The following is a 22,164-nucleotide window of genomic DNA, read 5'->3' on the forward strand; positions in this document are numbered from 1 at the left end:
ACGATTTGATCAATGATAAAAAGTTTGGTACGAGTTGATCAATGATAAAAAGTTTGGTACGAGTTGATCAATGATAAAAAGTTTGGTACGAGTTGATCAATGATAAAAAGTTTTCTACGATTTGATCAATGATGAAAAGTTTGGGACGAGTTGATCAATGATAAAAATCAAGGGAGTAAAACGACACTACGCTTAATCTGGAGGAGGAATGCTTTGTAGTTTTGTCGGAATGTGTTTTGGCGATTACACACCAAACTTTTGAGGAAGTTTCTACTTCTTACTTTAAATGAAAAACTCAGTTCTTTGTCACAGTTGGAGTTATTGTGGAACAACTTCACCATCAATCGGTGTGACTGGTTCAACTCGTCATGACAAACCTGCAGTCGACTCGTCATCTCTTCTCTTTTCTCCTGCTATTGTTGCTGCTGCTTCTACTACTTCGTCCAAACTCCGCGACAAACCCAGCATTTGAAGCTCGAATCACCATCACGGGACTACAGTATGGTAAGGTCTTTAAACGTCTTCCTTCCGGTCTCGATGTCCCAATAAATTATTATACATTCAATTTTGGAGATTTGAACTTTATGATTTCAACGCAGCGTGTTTTATGGCACACCTTTTGGTACACCTACAAAGTTTGTTGAGATCTGCATTGGCATGCCTCACCTGTGGTGGCCATCTAATCTGCATGTGCAGCCATATTCCGCGGCAAACTTCATTTGACAACTACTTTATCAAACGGCAGAGCTGACGTCTGACGAGCCACTTTGTGAAAGACCTGGACCAAAAACTGTGGGAATTAATTGCGGCCTTGAATAATAATAATAAAAAGAAGAAGAAGAAGAGGAAGAATAAGAGGAGGGGGAAGAAGAATCAGCCGGTTATATTTATTGTTTGGATTTGGAGGTTATTCTGCTGGAGAAAATGTCTACTTATCTTTACTGGCTTTTGTATGTATTATAATCAATCGTTTGTTGTCCTCACTGCTAAAAATCTGCCATTAAGAGAGGAGTCGTGTCTATTTATTATGTACGTAAAGAGAAAAGGTTGTCTTGCACAAGTACATACATAAGGAGAGTGTGGTTTGGACGAGGGTGTTTGTATGAATTCCGATAGTCAATGTATTTTACGGATGAGTTTACGGTCTTTACGTCACAGTTTACACTTATAGAAAATTAAAGTTTCAAATGGTAGATATCAATTTAAGTTAAAAAAAAAAATATTATGGACGCAGTTATGGGTTTTTGTTTGCCACAAAGTGTCTTGTGGGTGGGCGTTTGTTTATGTGTGGAGGTTTTGTGTTTTTGAGTGGTCGTGAGGATGGAGACTGAGTTATGGTTGAAATATGATTGTAATGTGAATATGGGAAATTCACATGTTAGCAGGCCATGGCGGCATCTCTTATGACATACTTTTATTGTAATATGTGGTTGAGAATTGAATGGCAGCGGGGGAGGAAATGTTATTGTAGATTTTGTGGGTGGGGAAGGTGTGTGTGTGTCCGCAGGTAAGGATCAAGCTCTGGAGGGGCGGTAACTGTGGCCCCCCCCGAGGTAATTTACCTGAGGTAATTGCCCCTGGCAGCCAGTGCTGTCTGGAAATTGGGAGCCCGTCGGCGAGGGGTCTGGTTGGGTGCCCTGCGGTATGGAGACCCCTGGTGACCCGTGAGGCTACGTGAGCCTGAGGTGATGGAGCCCAGTGTGCAGACCTTCCCGGCGGAATGACAGCTAAGGAGCTGTTTGGCTGTCATGAGTGTCACGGGGCCAAGAAGTGAAGGGGTGGCGGGGGGGGGGGGGGGGGGGGAGGAAGGGGGAGGGTGAAGAAGTCGTAAATTGGGCGACTTGTTTTTGGACTCTGGGCACCACAGCCTTAAGCGCCCCCACCATCTTGCTTGTACATTACCTCCCCACTGCCTAGTTGAGGATCACACACACATGTGTAATGACATCTATGCCATGGTCTTGCAGGGGGGTTGAAATAAGTGTTTTTGCTGATTATTGAAATGTGTATGGATTGTTATGGGAGTTGTGTGAGTGTATGGGGGCGAAATTCACCGAGCCATGTCACTCACCTGTAGCACCAGGACAGGGCCCGCAGAAATTTGGGTACATTGGGATGGCTCCTCAGGTAACGTTGGGTATTGTGGCATCCACCAGGAGATGTGGTCTTTTGAGGGATCCAAGGTCTTGTACAAACGTTTTGAATTATGCATTTTTGATAAGGTTTTGTGGTTACGGTAGAGTTTTTGTGTGTTGCTGACATTTTATTCCCGCCCAGGAGTTAGGAGCGAGGATTCCAAGGGTTGTACATATTTGAAATGTTGCTTAAGAGGTGTAGAACGGTAAGGAGACTCGGTAAGTTAGCTACGGCTCACTTCCCACAGCCCCTCCTAATTTATTTCAAAGGCTAATTGAGTGTGAGTTGGTTTGTGTTAAGGCTGGAATGGTAGCGCCTGCATTGAACCTTGCGGGAGCTACGGTTCCAGGGGGGGGGGGGGGCTGTGTTACGTTTGTGGGGGGTAGGCAATGAAATACCTTAGTCCAGGTAGAAGTGTATAGATTACCATGCTCCGTATGTCGCGATGAAGAAGAAGAACCCCCATGTACTATAAGTAGGGAATCTGTTAGGCCGGATGTCGCGTAATTGTATAATTGTCCTCATGACGAGGGGTGGGGTTATGTTAATTAGTTAGGGATTAAAGGTAATCCCCTGTATGTAATTCCCTCTATACTTTTCCCCTTGTTCCTTATGACACACACCACACCAGCCATGCACGCTACACCTAAAATAAACATTAAATAAAGTGACCGGAACAGGACATTGAACAATAACGCTGGTGCCGCCACCTGCCACATTTCAACATCAAGCGGGCAGGCCCACGAGGCCACACCCCGAGGGTGTGGTGATTGGTCCAGTATTGTAGAGCGATGAGAGGGACTCGGTAAGTTAGCTGATTGGAGCATGCCTTAAGATCGTCGGATGACGTCAGACCCTTGAGAATAAAAGACTTGAGTCCCAACATTTTGTCCTCTTGCGCCAGGGACATTGAAAGGGAACAATCAGAGTTATACTCTCTCTCTGCTTCAGGATTTCATTGCGAACAGTGACATTTTCCTCTCTTGCATGGGGACATTGGTGCCGAACGGTCACATATATGGTGCTCTCTTGTGTTGGGTCCTCGTTGTGTGCAGTTGGAGTTGGGGCTCGCTCTTGGCGGTGGCATTCGCACACCACACCCTCTCGCTTCCTGGTGTCCATGAAAGGCGGATGCAGTCGCACATTTTGTCTTCATGGTCCCTGGCTTTCATCGGTTCGAGTGACCGCATTGTCCTTTCCTTGGTCCGTTGGTGGTGGCTGTGCGTCGTCTGGATGCGCTGAGAGACGTCGGTGCTGTGTGAAGCAGACAGCGAGGACAAGCGCGGCTGGAATGAATGAGCGGCGCGCTAAGGCCTGCTTACTGACAGGGTTGAAGAGCCGCTCAGAGCTAAGTACACAAACACATGCATTATTTTCCAGTTATTGTTCCCCTTGTGTTGTATACGAGTCCATATGGAGGACCCCTCGATTAGGAATTTTAGTTTACCGTGCATTCTTTTGTTACCGGCATTTCTTTCAATAAAGCCGGTATCTTTACATTACAATTCCGTTTCGGTTGAATTAATTATCACAGGGTTGAAGACGTCCAGTGGGGCCCATGAAGGTAAGAGCTTCGCTACTTCCCCCCCCTCCCCCCTACCTTCGCTGCCTTCCCCAGCGCGTTTCAAGAAGTTTCCGCCATCGTTGACTGAGCGCCTCGGAGGGTAAAGCTCGTTCGGCTATCCGTCCCCAAGGGTGTTCACCCCGGGAACACGACAATACATTTTCATGTGTAGACACTTTTTAGTTTTTTCATTTTTAGATATTGTCAAGTTTATTTCATAGTTTACAGTTGGAGAAATTACAATTTTCAAATGCTAGGTATTGATTGAGGTGTTTTTTTTTTGTTTTTTTTAAATGTCTGCGTTTATGGTTTTTGTAACATACATTTTTATTTACACATTTTCTTTTTTCATTTACGGATATTGTCATGTTTATTTCATAGTTTAGAGTTGAGAGAAATTACAATTTTTAAATGCTAGATATTGATTGAGCTTTTTTTGGGGGGTTGTTTTTTTACCTATGCATTTACAGGTTTGTTAATACATACATTTTCATTTACAGACGCTTTTTCTTTTTTTAATTTACGGACATTATTGTCATGTTAATTTCACAGTTTCCAGTTATAGAAATTACAATTTTCAAATTAATTCATTGACATATGTGGGAAAATTACATGCCCAGACCAGGAATCCAACCCAGGTCCTCTGGTGAACCATACCAGTGCTCTGCCATCTGTGCTATCTGAGCGACCCTGACCGAGCATGCAATTTTCCCACACACATATATGTCGGCCTGTTTGTCCGTATTCATAATTTTAACTGTATTCATAATTCTTGAATTCATAATTTTAACCCAATCATCACGAAACTTCACAAAATGGTAGAGTTGGTCATAAGGAAGAAGCCTATTGATTTGAGGCTTAAAGTTCAAAAGGTAAACAGAGACCAAAGGTCAACATAGGCCAAATTTCTTCAATTTTCATCTGATTGACTTGAAATGTGAAGAGTATTTTGCATATTTTGTCTTTGAATTCAACCAGCAATTATTTTTAAGGTAAATTTGTTTTAAGGATTTTCCAGTATCCTCTGCCCATCGTACACAGTTTCATCCAACCAGGTCTCTGTAACAAAGACTAAATCTAGATTGTTCATCTCCAGTTCAGGTTGGAAAAGTAAGAGTTTCTTGACTATATTTGTAGCATTAAACATAATCTTTTTAAATTCCAGATGTTGCATTGGGAGAAGGGCCGGTGAATTTCCCTGGGAGACAGTTGGACTCATCGAGATGTCTCCTACCGGAAACACAGGCTGGGGTGAATGCGTAGAGGCATCATCAGAGATGAGTGAGTCAGACGGTGTAGGAAGCTCACTAAGCAGACAACTGCTGCAGAACCAGGGGGTATGTGGAGGTTTAGAGGTGTTGATATTCTTCAAGACCAATGGAGGCACACCTGGCGCAAGTCCACAAGTTACATGTATCACAGCAGATACCTCGTTGGTTGGACTTCACCGGCTTCTCACATTGAGTGCAGGTGTATTTCATGGGACCAGGGGAAACCTCGATGTCATCAGATAAAGCAATATTGTGTTTCCGATGAAATGTTGAGTGGAAGATATGGGAGTATAGATTACCACCGGATGACCAACATAACTGATGATGATATTGTTGTTTGTTTGTTATTAATGGTACATGAAGTATAGGGTTGAAGTGATCCTCTGATAATGATGTGAGCATGTAGGATACTTGGAAAGTGTAATGTTTGTCAGGCATGATGAACAGTAATCAGTGATGAGGAAGACACTCATACAGAGAGACCACAGCCTAAATATGATGGTTCGGGTGGCCAGAGGTCGGTTGAGGCACAGACCACAATGCTGGAAGAGATTACCGTGTCTGGACAGTGGTGTAACCATCATACCCAGATTGGTGAGATGCAGAGAGACGTGTTGTTGTTGTTGGTAGGCCCTGGGCTGCCCACACAAACGGGCATGTAGCCAACGGATGGAACTCGCATTGTCGATTCAAAGATCCCTAACATCTGATGAGGTTGATCTCACAGATACAGTCCATGAAGATCTGCGAATTGAGGTTGTAAGTGCAGGGAGCTGCCATGCCACCATCAAATGAATTGGCTGCATGTGTCTTTGTGTTATAAATTGATAAATAGTGTTAATAATACTAGTTGTCAATCTGTGACCAATGCTTTTATTTATTTCTTTATTGACTGCTCAGCTAAAGACACTGGGATTTCCATCCTCTCTCAAATATTGAAGACTGTGCACATCCCAGCCATGAGTGGAAGCGGTGGCGCAATCTCCTATGAAATAGACCAGTAAGTACAAGCATTCCTTCACATGGATGTCATGAATTTTTCTCTCAAATTATCAAAAATCGATTTATTTGGAGCAAAATGGTGATAGGAAGTGGAAACAGTCCATCCCTCTATCCATGACCACACAGTTTCCAGAGCATCATCAGTTCTGTGAACCACTTTGTCATCGAGTACCTACCTGGACAGTTTCTGTCTGCAGAGGTGGACACTGTTGTAAGGTGCTGTAGGTGAGACAAGGAATTTGGCCACTGCACCAGCACACAATTGCTTGGTTTGTGAAAGACACCATCAAATGCTAGCAGACTGGGGCACGCAGCTCAGTTTTCATCTGAACAAAAAGGAAGTTGTAAAGTGTCAGGATTACAGTTTAGAGTGGGGTCAGGAATGAAACCCAGAGAAGGAGAAGGCTCAGGGGCAAATGTACCATCTAAACCTGATAAAGATTCCCTTACTGCAAAGTATTTTTGAACTCTTTCAGAAGTATTTATTATTAGGGCTGACAGGATGGCCTAGGCCCTAGAGGTACACACACTCGCTCGAAGCCATCCCACCTGGGTTTGAATCCCAACCCAGCTATAAACCGTCATCCCGGTGTTTCAAAGACAGGGTGATTCATCAATGTGTGTGCCGTCCCTCAGATGGACCTTAAACTGGAGTCTGGTCTGCCGCCATTGGCTAGTCGACATTAAAGATCCCATGGCGTCCTTCGTGAAGAGTAGTTGAGCTCTTGCCTGCACCCATTGTTATTATTAACTCTACATGTTCGGCTTTGGCACCATGAACAAATTCCAAATTCCTTAGTCCAACGTCAGGCCTGGCCAGCCAGTTTGTGAAAGACTTGGGCGAATGCAAGCTTCCCCCAGCCAATCCCACAATAACATGGTAATAATTGTGGCCATTAACGAAGAAGAATGACGTAGGAAATGAATGAAGTTTGCAAGAATTTTTTTTTTTAAAGAAGGTAAACATGTGTAACAGCTACCTTACGAAAAAAGAAATACCTTAAGAAAGTTCAGAATGTGTAGATTAGCATGCTGCGTATGCCGCAAATCCATCTCGATGTACGTAAGTAGACCTTCACAAGTAGAACTTGTTTTCTTATTTTTAACCCTATTAATTAACATGTTCTTGTGTCCCTGAACAGTATTTCCTTACAAGAACTTTCATTTCCCAAGTCGGACATCCTCCTCGTTGGCACCGGCCTCACGATTCATGTTGCAAATGGATTTTTAAAGATAAAAGGACATTGGTCATACGAGACTTTATTCATGTGAGTATTTAGGAGTTGTGTTTCGTACTCCTATCCCATTTAATGTACCGAGGACACTCTTACAAATTATACGAGTGACTGTTAGGCAGTATCAATCAATCAATCAATCAATCAATTCGGTTTTATTAGAATAAAATAAAAAAATAAAAAATTTACATGACTAGTCCAAGGACTAATAATGTCAAGTTTACAATATAAATAATTTCACATAGTAACAAATACATTATACAGACAGAAAAAGAAAACAATTATCTATTTGCATTGGTGAATCAATCAAAACAGAATAAATTCATTTAAATGGTTTAAATGCTTCGGTCAAAATATGAATGTCGATAATTACATTCAAAATATCTAAATATTTGTATTAAATAACCTACACCGACTTAAAAATGGTTTAATATATAACATTACAAAAATTAAATATTCAATCAATTAATCAAAGTATTTCAAATTATGTATCTTATTTCAATTATGCAGGAAAATGCTTTCACTCAAGCTTTTGGGTCTCACTATCTGCCATGATCTTTCTTGGGAAAACCACATTTCCAAGCTGGCCTCCAAAGCCAGTCGCCGACTGGGCATCCTCTGTCGTGCGAAGTCCTTCCTTGGCACACCTGAGCTCCTCACCACATACAAGGCTTTCATCCGCAGCTCAATGGAATACTGCTCTCCCCTCTGGGCTGGTGCTCCTGCCTCACACCTAGCTCGTCTTCACGCTGTTGAAACCAAAGCGTTCAGAATCATTGGAATCTCCCGCAATGACGCTATCTCCGAGGGCCTTTCACTTACTCACCGCAGGCAGGTTGGTGGTCTTTCCGTCTTCTACCGACTCCTCTCCGGCCTTGCTCCCCCAGCTCTCTCTGGGCTCTGTCCCCCAAATATTCCTACAGGTCGCACAAGATCTGCCTGCAACCCTCTTATGGTTAAACTGCCAAAATCAAGACTCTCTGCTCACCTTCACTCCTCTTTTCTCCCGCCTCTGGAACAAACTCCCTCACTCTCTTCAATCCCACTCCTCCCTCCAGGTCTTTAAAACGGCTGTTCACCACCATCTCTTATCTTCCCCAATCCAAAACCTTGATCTTTTCTACCCCTGCTAATTTCACCCCAAATCCACTTTTTTGAGGTGACTTTTGTCTTCTTTCCTGGAAGTCCTTGGTGCCCTTCCGTTTTATACCTATCCTGCCTCCCCCCAGGCCCTCTCCCTCCCACACATCTCCCGATGTCCCTGCTCTCAAATGTTGTGTTTGTGTGCTTCCTCCCCTTCTCTCCCCATCTTGTCGACCACTCCCCTTTTTATATACTTTGTTTGTTGTTTGTTGTTTGTTTGATTTGTTTGTTTGATAAATGTTAGCTCTTTCACGAGCCTCGACTCTGTATACAAAAAAGAAAAAAGAAAAAAAAAAAGGATTTACTTTGTGTCAAATAGCACATGCTGTAAATAAAAATTAAAATCTTTTGAGATTATTACAAAAATTCGGAAAATCAACAAAACAAAACAAAATAAATTAATTTTAAAAAGTTAAAATACATTCATCATGCTCCACAAATTATGCCTTTTATTTAAATAATACAGGAAAAATATATTTACTTTGTATTAAATAACACATGCTGGTAATAAAAGTTTATTGGTTCAGTGCGGTGTTTGGCAAGGATGTAAAAGTTTATTGGTTCAGTGCGGTGTTTGGCAGGGATGTAAATGTTTATTGGTTCAGTGTGGTGTTTGGCAAGGATGTAAATGTTTATTGGTTCAGTGCGGTGTTTGACAGGATGCAAAAGTATATTGGTTCAGTGCGGTGTTTGACAAGGATGTAAAAGTATATTGGTTCATTGTGGTGTTTGGCAAGGATGCAAAAGTATATTGGTTCAGTGCGGTGTTTGGCAAGGATGCAAAAGCATATTGGTTCAGTGCGGTGTTTGGCAAGGATGTAAAAGTATATTGGTTCAGTGCGGTGTTTGGCAAGGATGTAAAAGTTTATTGGTTCAGTGCGGTGTTTGGCAAGGATGTAAATGTTTATTGGTTCAGTGTGGTGTTTGGCAAGGATGTAAATGTTTATTGGTTCAGTGCGGTGTTTGACAGGATGCAAAAGTATATTGGTTCAGTGCGGTGTTTGACAAGGATGTAAAAGTATATTGGTTCATTGCGGTGTTTGGCAAGGATGCAAAAGTATATTGGTTCAGTGCGGTGTTTGGCAAGGATGCAAAAGTATATTGGTTCAGTGCGGTGTTTGGCAAGGATGCAAAAGTATATTGGTTCAGTGCGGTGTTTGGCAAGGAAATTTGGCAACAGAGGAGGCCATTGTACCCATCATGCCTGCACTACACCAACTCCAGAAACCGTCACCCAACCACACACATGCTCATTACAGGTTCTGCCATGTAAAATTATTTATTTTATTTTCTATGACTGTGACGTTTGTTCCTCTAGTTGAGTAAAAAGGTAACCAGTACCAGTATTAATGTTGTCGTTTGACAAGGATGTTTAAGTTTTGTGGAAAGATCGCAAGCATTCGGGAAATTTCTGGTTACTTGAAGTTGTTGAACCATCTTGTGTTGAGGAGCAATTTCTAGTGGCTTGTGGATTATACATCCATCTGGTATAATTTTGGGATAGATTGTAGTGTGGGACTTTCACAAACTTACTTAGTGGAAGTATACAATGCCCTCCATAGGTAATGGAACAGTGGAGTCAAATTTGTTATTATTGCTATATACTCAAGAAATTTGGATTTGAGATCAAAAGATGAATATGAGGCAAAAGTACAGAAGGTCAGATTTTATTTCTCAGCATCAGTTCCATCGTTGGCATCAGTCTCATTAGCATCAGTGGGATGCACAGCAGCAGACCTGTGTTTGAAGCTGTGGTATCGAATCATAATGCCTGAACACAGTCGGCAATCTTCCAGTCTTCGAGACACTTGACGACGGCTGCTGCCTGCGCCTCTCCAGTTCCGGATGGCAGCTTTGGAACACCCAAGAGTTGCTCAACTCCGAGGCCAGACACAAGGACAGGCAAGCGATCAACATGTTTTTGGGATGTCAGGTCCTCCATGAGCTTACCATCACAATGAATGGTAAGGAGGACGTCGTTGGAGAACTCCTCCTTCAAACCTTCCAAGTGAGCCAAACGATGGCGAGCATCTGTGGATGGAGTGTATAATCCACATCTGTGGATGGAGTTACGATTGATGTTTAAGTCAGTAACATCATGGCCAAGACTTGCAGCGGCCTCGGTAACAACTTTGGTCACATCTCTGGAGGAGATCTGCGTCCGGTCGAGGGCAGCAGCAAGTTTAGGTGCCATGATATTCATCCTAGCTCTATTTGGAGCAGACACAGCAGCAGCACCCCAACTGCACTTTCCTTCTCCCCGTCACCATCTGTCTCTTCTCCTGCACTTGACGATGAAGATGCTACCAGCACGGCTTGGCTGGTTGAGGCTTCTTGCTCCTCCTGCACCATCTTCCATCATCTGGCAGCCTTCTCTGACCTCTTCAGAGATATTTTGTCCTTTCGGGACTCTACCATGTCCACAGAGCCTATGCAGCCTGGCCTACCCTAATGTCGCTGGGCCACAAGGAAATTCCAGTCCTCAGGATTCTTCATCAGGACCAGTGCATCTGCATGAGCAAGACCAAAGAGATCTTCCAAGCACTTTTGAAACTCCTGTTCTTTGTGCTTGTGGGATGCACTGCTCCTGTTTTGATGTTTTTCACTCCTCGAAGACCACTGCCAACATCTTAATGCAATGCTGGTCAGTTCGCGTTGGGATGCTGGCTTTATCCCATAACGCCTTCATGGCCTGTATTGTTTTGCGACTGGCATCCCGGGTGCTTTGTTTCTTCTCCAAATGCAAGAACAGGAAATGCCTAAAACCTGTCAGTGGGATGGCAATTTTGTGTCCATTATTTCCGGTTCAACAGAATCAATCAAATACAACTTCTTTCTTGAATTCATCCTAAAGAAAGAAAATGATGCCTAAATGTATCAAACATCAAATATGTATTTATTTTGTTAACACTCGTGTTAAGTGTGGATGCTAGTCCCCAGGGATTGGGAATGATATTAAGTCACAAACTCGAAGATGGATCAGAAAGACCAATAGCATATACCTCGAGAACCCTCCGTGCTCCGGAGAAAAATTATGCGCAGATTGAGAAGGAGTGGTTGGCAATTGTGTATGGCATAAAGAAATTCCATTTGTATTTGTATGGGTGGAATTTGAGGCTGGTAATGGATTACCTATACATACTTGTATATTAGGACCAAAAGCAGGAATTGCACCACTTGATGCAGCGAGACTTAAACACTGGGCATTGTTGTTGTTATGGTAGACTTACCAGATAGAGTACTGTACCTCTGAGTAAAATGCCAATGCAGATATGTTGAGTAGATTACCAGTAGGTGATCCAAATACTGCAGATCCTGAGGAAAACTTTGTTTTCAAAACCACAGTAGATTCATTACCCATTACTGTAAGGGATTTCATTCGAATCTCAAGCTAGTGAGGGGTTGGGGGGGGGGGGTGGGGCAGTATGACCCATTTGGCTCACTAGCATCTGACTGTCTGGTTTTGAGAAGCTGTTGACAAAATCCTTGTTCGACCGTGCGTTAACATTCTTTCCTTATGAGCTCCCAGCCTGCCGGGTCTTTCTCCTTGCTACAATCTGTGAAACTGGGGAAATGTTTTGAGTTCCGTGTCCTTTGAAGAAAGTATATGAAGCGGATTACAAGTTGTGATTCTTTGAGATGATGTTGGTGCTGGCTCTGTGAGAACCGAAATGGTGCTACTTGCTTAAGCGCCCATATCTCCCATGCATGTTATCCTTATGCCTTAATAAACCTCTTGTACAGTGTCCGAGTTGAGAAGGTGCTTATTCCTGGGCGAAGGGATTAGGAAATCCACGACATTACCACAAACCAAATTGGATATTGTGGCGGACACGAAAGCCCACTGGCGTGGTGACATCAATACCGCGCACCAAGTGGGCGGCGGCCACGCCCAAGGGGTAGGCGTGGCCTCAGGATATACACCGGGTGCGCAGCCCGGAGCGCGCCAGTGCTACAGTGACCTCTTTGGAATAAAGAACTATAAACTTACCGCGTTGTCCGCTTCCTCCTTGGTAGCAAGTCACGCGTGTAGTACCGCGTGCTAAATTGGTGACCTCCGACATTCGAGTCAGCCGTCACTGACTCCCCGAAACCACCGCAACAATGGCTACCAACGTGGTCTCCATCAAGCTCCCCGAATTCTGGGAATCACAAGCCGAAGTTTGGTTCCTGCAGGCGGAAGCCCAGTTCCGACTTCGAGGCATCACGGTGGACAAGACCATGTACTGCCACGTGGTCGCCTCCCTCGGGCCCAGCACGGCCACCCGCGTCATATCGGTCCTAAGGAATCCACCTGCTGACGGCAAGTACGAGGCGGTCAAGCGTCTCCTCCTCGCCACGTTCGGCCTTACGGTGGACGCACGGGCCGATCGCCTCTTGGACCTCCCCGAGATCGGGGACACGCGACCGTCGGTCCGTATGGACCATATGCTGGCGCTCATGGGCGACGAAACCCCGAACGCTCTATTCCGGGCGTTGTTTCGACGCCAGCTGCCAGCACGAGTCCGCCTCGCTTTGGCTGGTTCCGCGTTAACGGAACCCCGTGCGCTCGCTGCTGAGGCCGACAAATACTACGCGGCTTTGGACACGCAGGCGAGTCTTGGCGCGGTTGCTGCTCCCGAGGCTCCCGAGGCTCCCGAAGCTTTCCCCGATGCACCGCACCTCGTGTCCGCCGTCACGCCCCGCCCACCACCACCACCACCGCCGCCTCCGCGAAGAAAACCGCAGCCTCCGACGCCGCAGCTGCCCGCCTGGTGTTCCTTCCACACCAAGTTCGGCCACGAGGCTCGGCAGTGTCGCCCGCCGTGCTCATTCGGCAGGTCGGGCAACGGTGAGCGTCGGCAATTCCAACAGCCTGCTGTACATAACGGACACCTTGTCCGGGCGCCGTTACCTGTGCGATACGGGAGCGCAGGTGAGTGTCGTTCCTGCCGGTACGTCCGACAAGCACAACGCGGGCCGAGGTCCCGCGCTGCTTGTGGCCAATGGTACGTCTATACGCACGTACGGAAAACGCTGTCTCTCCCTGCGGTTCGGAGGTCAGGTTTTCCATTGGTCGTTCGTTTTGGCCGATGTGCCCATGGCACTGCTCGGCGCGGACTTCTTATGTGCTAATGGACTACTGGTCGATGTAAAGCGCAGAAGGCTTGTCCAGGCAGAGACGTTCAGCTCGCTCTCGTGTGCGCTGCCCGGCTCGTTGAGCAGCTCATAGAGCAGCTCACATCGAGCGGCTCGCCGAGCGGCTTGCTGAGCGGTTCCGTTCCGGCCAGGTTCATCTGTACGCTTCCGGCAGCGGACGAATTCGCCCGCCTCCTCACGGGTTTCCCGGCCCTCACGCGGCCGACCTTCTCGGCGGGGACCGTCAAGCACGGGGTGGAACACCACATCCCCACTGTCGGGCCACTGGTCTACGCCCGGGCACGCCACCTCGAGCCGACGAAGCTCGCCGTAGCTAAAGCGGAGTTCGCTACGCTGGAGCGGCTCGGCATCGTGCGGCGCTCCGAGAGCGCGTGGGCGTCCCCGCTCCACATCGTGCCCAAGCCCGGAGGGGGATGGCGACCGTGCGGGAACTACAGGCGCCTCAATGACGCCACCACCCCCGACCGCTACCCCGTCCCCCACATTCAGGACTTTTCCGCCCGCTTGGCGAATATGTCCTTCTTTTCAAAGGTGGACCTCGTGCGCGGCTACCATCAGGTCCCTGTCAGGCCGGAGGACATCCCGAAGACGGCTGTCATCACGCCATTCGGGCTTTTCGAATTTCTTCGGATGCCCTTGGGTTTGAAAAATGCGGCTCAGGCGTTCCAGCGCCTCATGGACAGCGTCTTGCGCGGCTTGGATTTTTTGTACGTCTACCTGGACGACATCCTCGTCGCCAGCGCGTCCCGCGAAGAGCACCTACACCATCTCCGCACGCTCTTCGAACGTCTGGGCCAGCACGGCCTGATCGTGAACCCCGCCAAGTGCCGGTTCCGTGTTGCTGAAATCGACTTTTTGGGGCACCGCGTCACCAGGCATGGGGCCGTCCCCCTACCGGCCAAGGTGGAGGCGGTGAAGGGGTTTCCGCGCCCCCGCACGATCAAGGGGCTCCAGGAGTTCCTGGGCATGGTAAACTTTTACCATCGGTTCCTGCCCCGCATCGCCCAGCTTCTGCGCCCCTTACACGAGGCCCTTCGAGGGAAGCCGGGCAACGGTGACGTTATCTGGACCGAGCAGATGGACGCGGCGTTCTCGGGCGCGAAGCTCGCCTTGGCCAACGCCACCATGCTCGCACACCCGGCGCTCGATGCACTGATCGCCCTCACCTCCGACGCCTCGGACTACGCGGTGGGCGCGGTGTACGAGCAATGGGTGCATGGAGCTTGGCAACCGCTGGCGTTCTTCAGCCGGCAGCTTCGCCCGCCCGAACGCCGTTACAGCACCTTCGACCGCGAGTTGCTTGGGCTTCACCTGGCGGTCAGGCACTTCCACCATCTGCTCGAGGGCCGTGCGTTCACGGCCTTCGTCGACCACAAGCCGCTGGTTTTCGCGATGGGCAAGGTCGCCGAGCCGTGGTCGGCCCGGCAACAGCGTCACCTCGCGACCGTGTCCGAGTACACGACGGACATCCGGCACGTCGCGGGAAAGGACAACCCGGTGGCCGATTGCCTTTCCCGGGCCGTCGCCCACGCAGTCCACTTTGGCATCGACTATGCCCGGATGGCAGCGGACCAGGCCGCCGACCCCGGGGTCCAGGCCCTGCGGACCGCCGTCACGGGCCTCTGCGTCACCGAGGTGCCCTTCGACGGCGCGGGCACGGCCCTTGTTTGCGACGTCTCCCTCAGGCGGCCTCGCCCCATCGTGCCCGCGGGCTGGCAGCGCCAGGTTTTTGACGCCATCCACGGCCTGTCCCACCCGTGCACGAGGGCCTCCCAGCGGTTGGCCGCCGACAAGTTTGTCTGGCATGGCCTCCGGAAGGCCGTCCGCGGCTGGACCAGGACGTGTCTCGCATGCCAGCGCGCAAAGGTGCACCGACACACCCAGGCCCCCTTGGCCCCGTTTACGGTGCCGGAACGTCAGTTCGACCACGTTCACGTGGACCTGGTGGGACCTCTGCCCCCCTCGCGGGGTTTCACCCATGTCCTCACCATGGTGGACCGCACCACCCGGTGGCCGGAGGCCGTGCCTTTGGCGGCGACGACGGCGGCAGACGTCGCGCAGGCGTTCATCGCCACCTGGGTCACCCGGTTCGGCGCCCCCTCAGACATCTCGTCCAACCGCGGCCCCCAGTTCACCTCGGAGCTCTGGGCCGCGGTCGCGCGGGGGCTCGGGTCCAGCTGCACCGAACCACGGCCTACCACCCCCAGGCCAACGGCCTGTGCGAGCGATTCCACCGCTCGTTGAAGGCCGCGCTCCGGGCCACCCTCCGCGACGGCGGCTGGGTCGACAGGCTCCCCTAGGTCCTGCTGGGCCTCCGGACAGCGCCCAAGGAGGACCTGCGCGCATCCGCGGTGGAGTTGGTCTTTGGACAACCGCTGCGGGTGCCGGGCGAGTTCCTCCCCGACCCCACGGCACCTTGGTCCGCGGCGCAGGAGCGTTCTGCGCTGCAGGAGACTGCCCGGAGGTTCGCCCCGGTGCCGACGGCGCACCACGGGTACCCTCCTACACACGTCGCCCCGGAGCTTCGCACCGCGGAGTACGTCTTCGTCCGGCACGACGCCCACCGGACACCACTGCGCCCCCCGTACGATGGGCCTTTCCGCGTGCTGGAGACCGGGGTGAAACATTTCACCCTGGACATCGGCGGCACTCCTGACCGGGTCTCCATAGACCGCCTCAAGCCGGCCCACCTCGACGTGGACCACCCACCGCCGGTGGCTCGGCCCCCGTGTCGGGGCCGCCCCCCTGCGGGCGGACCCCCAGCACCGCCCAGCCCCGCAGGCACGCCGCCCCCCGGTCCGGCACCCATCCCGGGTACAGCCGGGGGCATCCCACCTGGCATCCCTGCACCCCGGACGCCGCCGGTCGCCAGAGGGCGCTTCGGCCGGGTCATCCGTTTGCCCCGCAAACTGGCCCTCCAGGTGCGCGGGAATTCTGGGGTGGCGCGTGTGGCGGACACGAAAGGCCACTGGCGTGGCGACATCATTCCGCGCACCAAGTGGGCGGCGGCCACGCCCGAGGGGTAGGCGTGGCCTCAGGATATACACCGGGCACGCAGCCCGGAGCGCGCCAGTGCTACAGTGACCTCTTTGGAATAAAGAACTATAAACTTACCGCGTTGTCCGCTTCCTCCTTGGTAGCAAGTCACGCGCGTAGTACCGCGTGCTAAAATATGTTACAAGCAAAGACACAGTTTTTGTGAGGGGAGGAAAGGGAAAGTGGATTCCAGGTACGATAATGGTTTTTAAATATTCACTTACATGGTGAGAGTTCCGTTAAATTACCGGAGACGTGTGCACCGATTATTATTTCATCCCATCTGTTGCTTTATTTTCTCATCTCTTTAGAAGTGGCTGTGGCTCTTTCAATCTGTCAGTGGATGGGCTCGGCCTAACCACTGTGTTACGTTTTACGAAAGATGTCGGTGGCCGGCCCACTGTTCAAACCGTGGACTGCTCGGCAACCGTGGGAGACGTCCATGTGAAACTACACGGAGGAGCTAGGTCAGTTGTTTGCATTGCACTTCACATGACAGACTGAACCATGGTACAATGGGGTTGATGATGATGATGATGATGTGAGTTCCCCTACAAGGAACTTCAATGCAGGAGGAGGCCATGAGGCCCATGAAGGCTGCACTCGTGTTGCCAATATATGGATGTTTGTCCATGCTCTATCCTTTTGAAATGCTTCTTCTTGTTCTTCAAATTCTGAGCGTTAACCAAGGAAGTAGCAAATACCATTTTTTAAATCTGGGATGACTTGGATGGGGTTTGAGCAATACCAGTATTCCAGTACATCTGCGGAATAATAAACTGGCCATAAACGGAAATCAACAAGTTAGATATCAAAACAATGAAACTCCTCACCATCCACAAAATGTTCTACAAGAATTGGTGCAGCCCGATAACGTATCTGCCATGACGAGAAAGAGGCAGCACCATGACTGATGGAACTCAACCAAGTGCACAGAGTGACAATTGTAACATTGTCTGGATACGTGAAAAGTTCAACAGACTACAGAATGCAATTTGTATGCAAACACGAAGACAGCAAGCAAGAAAAGGTATCCCTAACCCACCAACATAATTTGCATTCCAAAGGTACATTTTTATTTACCCTCGCCAGAGGAGAGGGTTTTGCATTTGAGTCTGTTTGTCTGTTTGTTTGTATGTCTGTCTGTTTGTCCGCACAGAATAAATATGACAAGTCAGGAGACGACGATGGTTCACGAGCGAGCGGTATTCAATGACAAAGGACGGACTATAACTGAAACAGGCCTGGACAGGCCAGGCCCGGAAATGTCAAAATGAAGGTTACTGACCTTGAAATGAGATAGAAAATAATGTATATTCAGTTATGAGGTTAGCTAGCTACACAATACCGAAAATTCGGTGAAAAATGAAATGAAAAAAAAAAAAAAAATGAAAAAAACAATGAAAAATGAAAAATCGAGCTCCGTGGGGCTAGACACATTACATTGGCCTAACCAAATACTGAAACCCCTGTCAGATTCCACCAACTCCCTCGGAGAAGATGTAGCTTGAACTCGATTACCCCCTAAAAAGACATCTTTTTGGGCGTGGCTCCGCCCACAATGGGCGCAATATGCCCACTCTAGGCAGGACACAACTAGATCATGATATCAACCTCCCACCCAAGTTTCATCAAGATCGGATGATATCATCGGGTAGTTATGCTGCGGAAAGACAGACACACAGACACACACACAGACAGACGCACACACATGACGAATATAGTGGTCACTTGATAACCTGTGAACCAATTTTCTGATTGACTTCTGATTGATTTTCTGATTGGTCTGGTTGACAGGAAATTTGCACCATTGGTGCACCTCCTCCTGTATAATTTTTTTAATGATAATTATGACATCATAGGTCACGTGGTACTGGCGCCATCTCAGAAGAAACCGAAAAACGTTGCACCTCTATATCTCTAAAAGTACTACATAGAAAAAATTGAAACATGGCTCATTGTAAAGAACTCTCCATGGGGAATAACATGTGTTAATGATAATGTCCGAGGTGCCTCCATTATGACGTCATAATTCGACAAGTACAAAACTTCATCCGACCAAGATGAAATTTCTTGAGCGTCATCGAGGGATAAATTGGTGAAGAATTTTTTAAAATGATGACGTCAACGGTCACGTGGTTTTGCCGCCATATTTGCTTTAACACGAAAGCCTAAAAAAAACCCACTAAAAACACATCCTGGCGAGGGCCTTCAATCTCTGATTGCTCCTTCTTGTTGTTTTTTGTATCATAGCTGGTTTTACAATCTATTCCGAAGTACCATTGGGCACGAGATAAGGGACAACCTGAAAAGACAGGTATGTGTTGTGTATATATTTTTGAGAGAAACATTTAAACCAAGTCGGTATAAACTTCGTGTTTCAATATGTCTCCGGACGTTCTTTGTGTTGTTTTTAAAAAGATTGTAAAACTATCCTTTCAGATTTGCCCCGAGGTCATCAATTCTGTTGACAAAGGACTTGAAGGAATTTTGCAAACCCTTGCAGGTGAGGCTTGCTCTTTGAAAAATCAAAGCTTTTTCAAGTTGGTTGGTCTTGTGCCTGTCTTTTGAGGTCAAATTTCTAAAATTGTCATTTTTCATCTGATTGACTTGAAAGTTAGACAGCATTTGCATATTGAGTCATTTCATTTTCAAAACATTTTCAAACACATTGGGAAACCAACTATTTTAAAGGTCAAAATGTCAACTCAAGGTCAAACTTCCAACATCATCCATTTTGATCTGAAAAATCGTCAATTTTCATCCTATTAACTTGGAGATTAAACAGCAATTACACAGTGCATCACTGAATTGGAAAACTAACTATTTTTGAGGTAAAAAGGTCAAAGGTCGACTCAAGGTCAAACTTCAAAAATCATCAATCTTCATCTGGAAAATTGTCAATTTTCATCCTATTAACTTGGAGATTAAACAGCAATTACATATTACATCACTGAATTGGGGAAGCAACTATATTTGAGGTTAAAAGGTCAAAGGTCAACTCAAAGTCAAACTTCTAAAATCATCAATTTTCATCTGAAAAATCATCAATTTTAATCCGATTGACCTGAGCTTTGATTAAGATCGTCAATTTCAATGTTGATAAAATGGACAATTTGATGTATCCATGGCAACTTTTTTTGGGGCGGTGGGGGGGGGGGGTGGGTTTACATTTCCTTTGCACACTCTCATGCTTGTGGTTCTTGGGTGTTGTTTTTCTTTTGCAAGATTGGTGAGTTTGTTATGGTTGACTACTCGCTGACAAGAGATCCAGAGATACTTTTGGCAAAAGCAGTTGACCTCATCTGCAAGGTCAATCTGTCCCACACACAGCACTGGGGATTTAACATTATGACATTTTGTGATATTATTCCTGAAACCTCATTGTTCACAGAAGATACTAGTGTTGTTTTTCCTCATTGTGATTATTGTGCTTGGGGCATGTACCATGGCCCGTATATTTTAGACCTTGATGTGCCACTGATATTAAAAATTACCTTGTCTTACATCCTTATGAAAAGCCAACATATTGCTGTTGAAATAACCTCCCACAATATTTAAATACGGGATAAAATACAAATATGAAATGCATTGCAAGAGCGTACATCCGCCAATTTACTTTCCAATCCACATAAATCATGACAAATGTCATATCATGGGGGACACTCCCTTTCTATATACCCTGTGGCTGCTGATATGCCCACATTGGCAAACTGTCAGAGCCAAGTACACATCTGAACGCAGTCACTCAAAGTAAAGTACACTCACTTACAAGCATTTTCAAAACACAAAGTCTCACCATAAATAGCTTCAGTAGCTCATTTTTAACCACTCTTTTCTTTCTTTTTTTCTATACATAACCGAGGCTCATGGAAGAGCTAGTGCAGTATTAGTACACTTAATGGATCAGGACACAACAGGAGAAGAGGAGCAGTTGAGAGGGGGGAAACACCAACAGCAGAGTTGAAGGCCAAGATAGAGGCAGAATTGGACAAACAATGGGTGTGGGGAGAAATGGGGGTGGGGGGCAGGAGAGGATGCATGGGAAATCTCTCAGGAGGAAAAACTGAAAATTTGGAAGGAGGAGAGATTGGGATGGAGTGGACGGGATAGATAACGAGGGTAGAAAAGATCATGGTTTTGGATTGGGGACAATCTGAGATGGTGGTGAACATCTGTCTTGAAGACCTGAAGGGAAGAATGAGATTGAAGTGAATGTGGAAGTTGGTTCCACAGCTGGGACAAAAACAGATGCCAAAGAACGTTTTGGGAGGTTAAAATCCCAAAGAACGCCACAAGTTCGGGCCCATGTTGCAAGGGTTGGACCCGTGTTGCGGGAGTCGGGGTGTAATGATTAGAGCTTCTGCTCCGAGTCTGGGCGGACCATAGTTCAAACCACTGCCGAGTCATACCAAATTTTAAAAAAATGGTAAATGCTGCTTCCTTGAACCTATAGCCACAAATGGTGAAAAGTGGAAATTGTTAACAAATATAAATACCCAGGTAATATTATTTATAACAAGCAAATTATTTTGATGAAAATACTGATGCTGTGTACACGAAATCAAAGCAAAGATTTTATCTTCTCAGGAAGTTGAATTCGTTTGGCGTTCGGTCATGCATGTTGCGGATGTTGACCGATTCCTTGCTGATCAGTGTTTTGTCATTTAATTTGGTTTATTGGTCTAGTTGCCTACTAAATGTGCAGAGTAAGTCAAGACTGAGAAAGGTCAATATACTAATATTTAAAGTGGGTGGACCTTCAACCTGTATGGAGTCTCTATATTGGAGAGCATTGAAAAGGAAGTCGATGAGTGTATGTACCGATGATGTTTTTTTGAAAAATTGCCATCAGGGAGACCCCTTCATTCTACACTTATTAAAAAGAGCATTTTTCAAAAAGTCATTTAAAGCATTTTTTCATAATTTTTTCCATAAATCCATAAAGCATGTTTTTAGATACAAATGTTCCATGTGCAATTCCAGTGGTAAATTGGAATTATTGCCCATTTTCCTGTTTAGTCCATCTTCCATATTTTTTACTCTGTTTTCTTATTCCTCTTGATGTTTTATGTTTCTACGATGATGTTTTGAATTTACTATGTCACTATAGAGGAATTTCCCTGGATATGAGACAGTAAAGATTATTATTTTAATTTTAATTATTATATCATCACATACTAAAATACGCCATTTCGTGTCTGTCTGTCCGTCTGTCTGATGAATTTTTGACGCCAATACATTCCGTCGTTACTTATCCAATCTCAACCAAACTTGACAGGATGACCAAGGGTTACATAATGAAGGTTGTAGCGCATTCATTTGCCCCCCTCCCCAAGGGGGTTTTCTCCCCCGAGCGGGTTTTCCCGCCATTGCCGTCAATGGCGCTGCGTGTTGAGGTGTATATCAATGTTAAATTAGCTTTATCGTGGCGTTTTTCCAAAGACGCTTTTAATAACAAAATTAATGATAATCGCATATTGTTAATGCTATTTTTTTTAAACCACATTTAGAGGCCATTTTTCCTCGCAAAGCGGGGGTTGGCCTTTTTCGGGGACCGTGGTTAAGAAATTTGGAGGAATCCCGACATCCGTAAAGTAAGGTTTACTTACAGAACTGCGCGAAGATCTACTTTACT

At 46.9% G+C, this 22,164-nt stretch overlaps 1 protein-coding gene across 5 annotated transcripts; it reads left to right on the forward strand.

Annotated features, from left to right (window-relative positions):
* Positions 1-245: 245 nt before the first annotated feature.
* Positions 246-21,686, forward strand: LOC137434976 (bactericidal permeability-increasing protein-like). 5 transcript variants are annotated; one of them, XM_068128257.2, is made up of 9 exons: positions 366-504; positions 3,192-4,981; positions 5,872-5,971; positions 6,100-6,198; positions 7,116-7,241; positions 16,838-16,993; positions 18,780-18,843; positions 18,969-19,032; positions 19,755-21,686. In XM_068128257.2, exons 2-9 carry the CDS (start codon positions 4,924-4,926, stop codon positions 19,760-19,762), a joined length of 675 nt encoding a protein of 224 aa, XP_067984358.2. In that variant the 5' UTR covers positions 366-504; positions 3,192-4,923; the 3' UTR covers positions 19,763-21,686. The 5 variants fall into 5 exon arrangements, with proteins under 5 accessions (XP_067984359.2, XP_067984357.2, XP_067984358.2 ...); XM_068128256.2 differs by lacking the exon at positions 3,192-4,981 and having other exon boundaries at positions 287-504; XM_078769413.1 differs by having other exon boundaries at positions 3,192-5,971.
* The last annotated feature ends 478 nt before the right edge of the window (positions 21,687-22,164 follow it).

The sequence above is a fragment of the Myxine glutinosa genome, unplaced genomic scaffold (genome assembly GCF_964187855.1).
Source record: "Myxine glutinosa unplaced genomic scaffold, kmMyxGlut1.1 SCAFFOLD_2427, whole genome shotgun sequence".
NCBI classification, from domain to species: Eukaryota; Metazoa; Chordata; class Myxini; order Myxiniformes; family Myxinidae; genus Myxine; species Myxine glutinosa.

What these genes read in the sequence shown, in the direction of transcription:
- LOC137434976 (XM_068128256.2), top strand. Translation starts at nt 369, where the DNA reads ATGACAAACCTGCAGTCGACTCGTCATCTCTTCTCTTTTCTCCTGCTA. An exon ending in ATCTCCTATGAAATAGACCA is followed by an intron (nt 5,972 to 6,099) that starts GTAAGTACAAGC and finishes ATGACCACACAG; the next exon opens with TTTCCAGAGCATCATCAGTT. An exon ending in AAACTACACGGAGGAGCTAG is followed by an intron (nt 16,994 to 18,779) that starts GTCAGTTGTTTG and finishes TTTGTATCATAG; the next exon opens with CTGGTTTTACAATCTATTCC.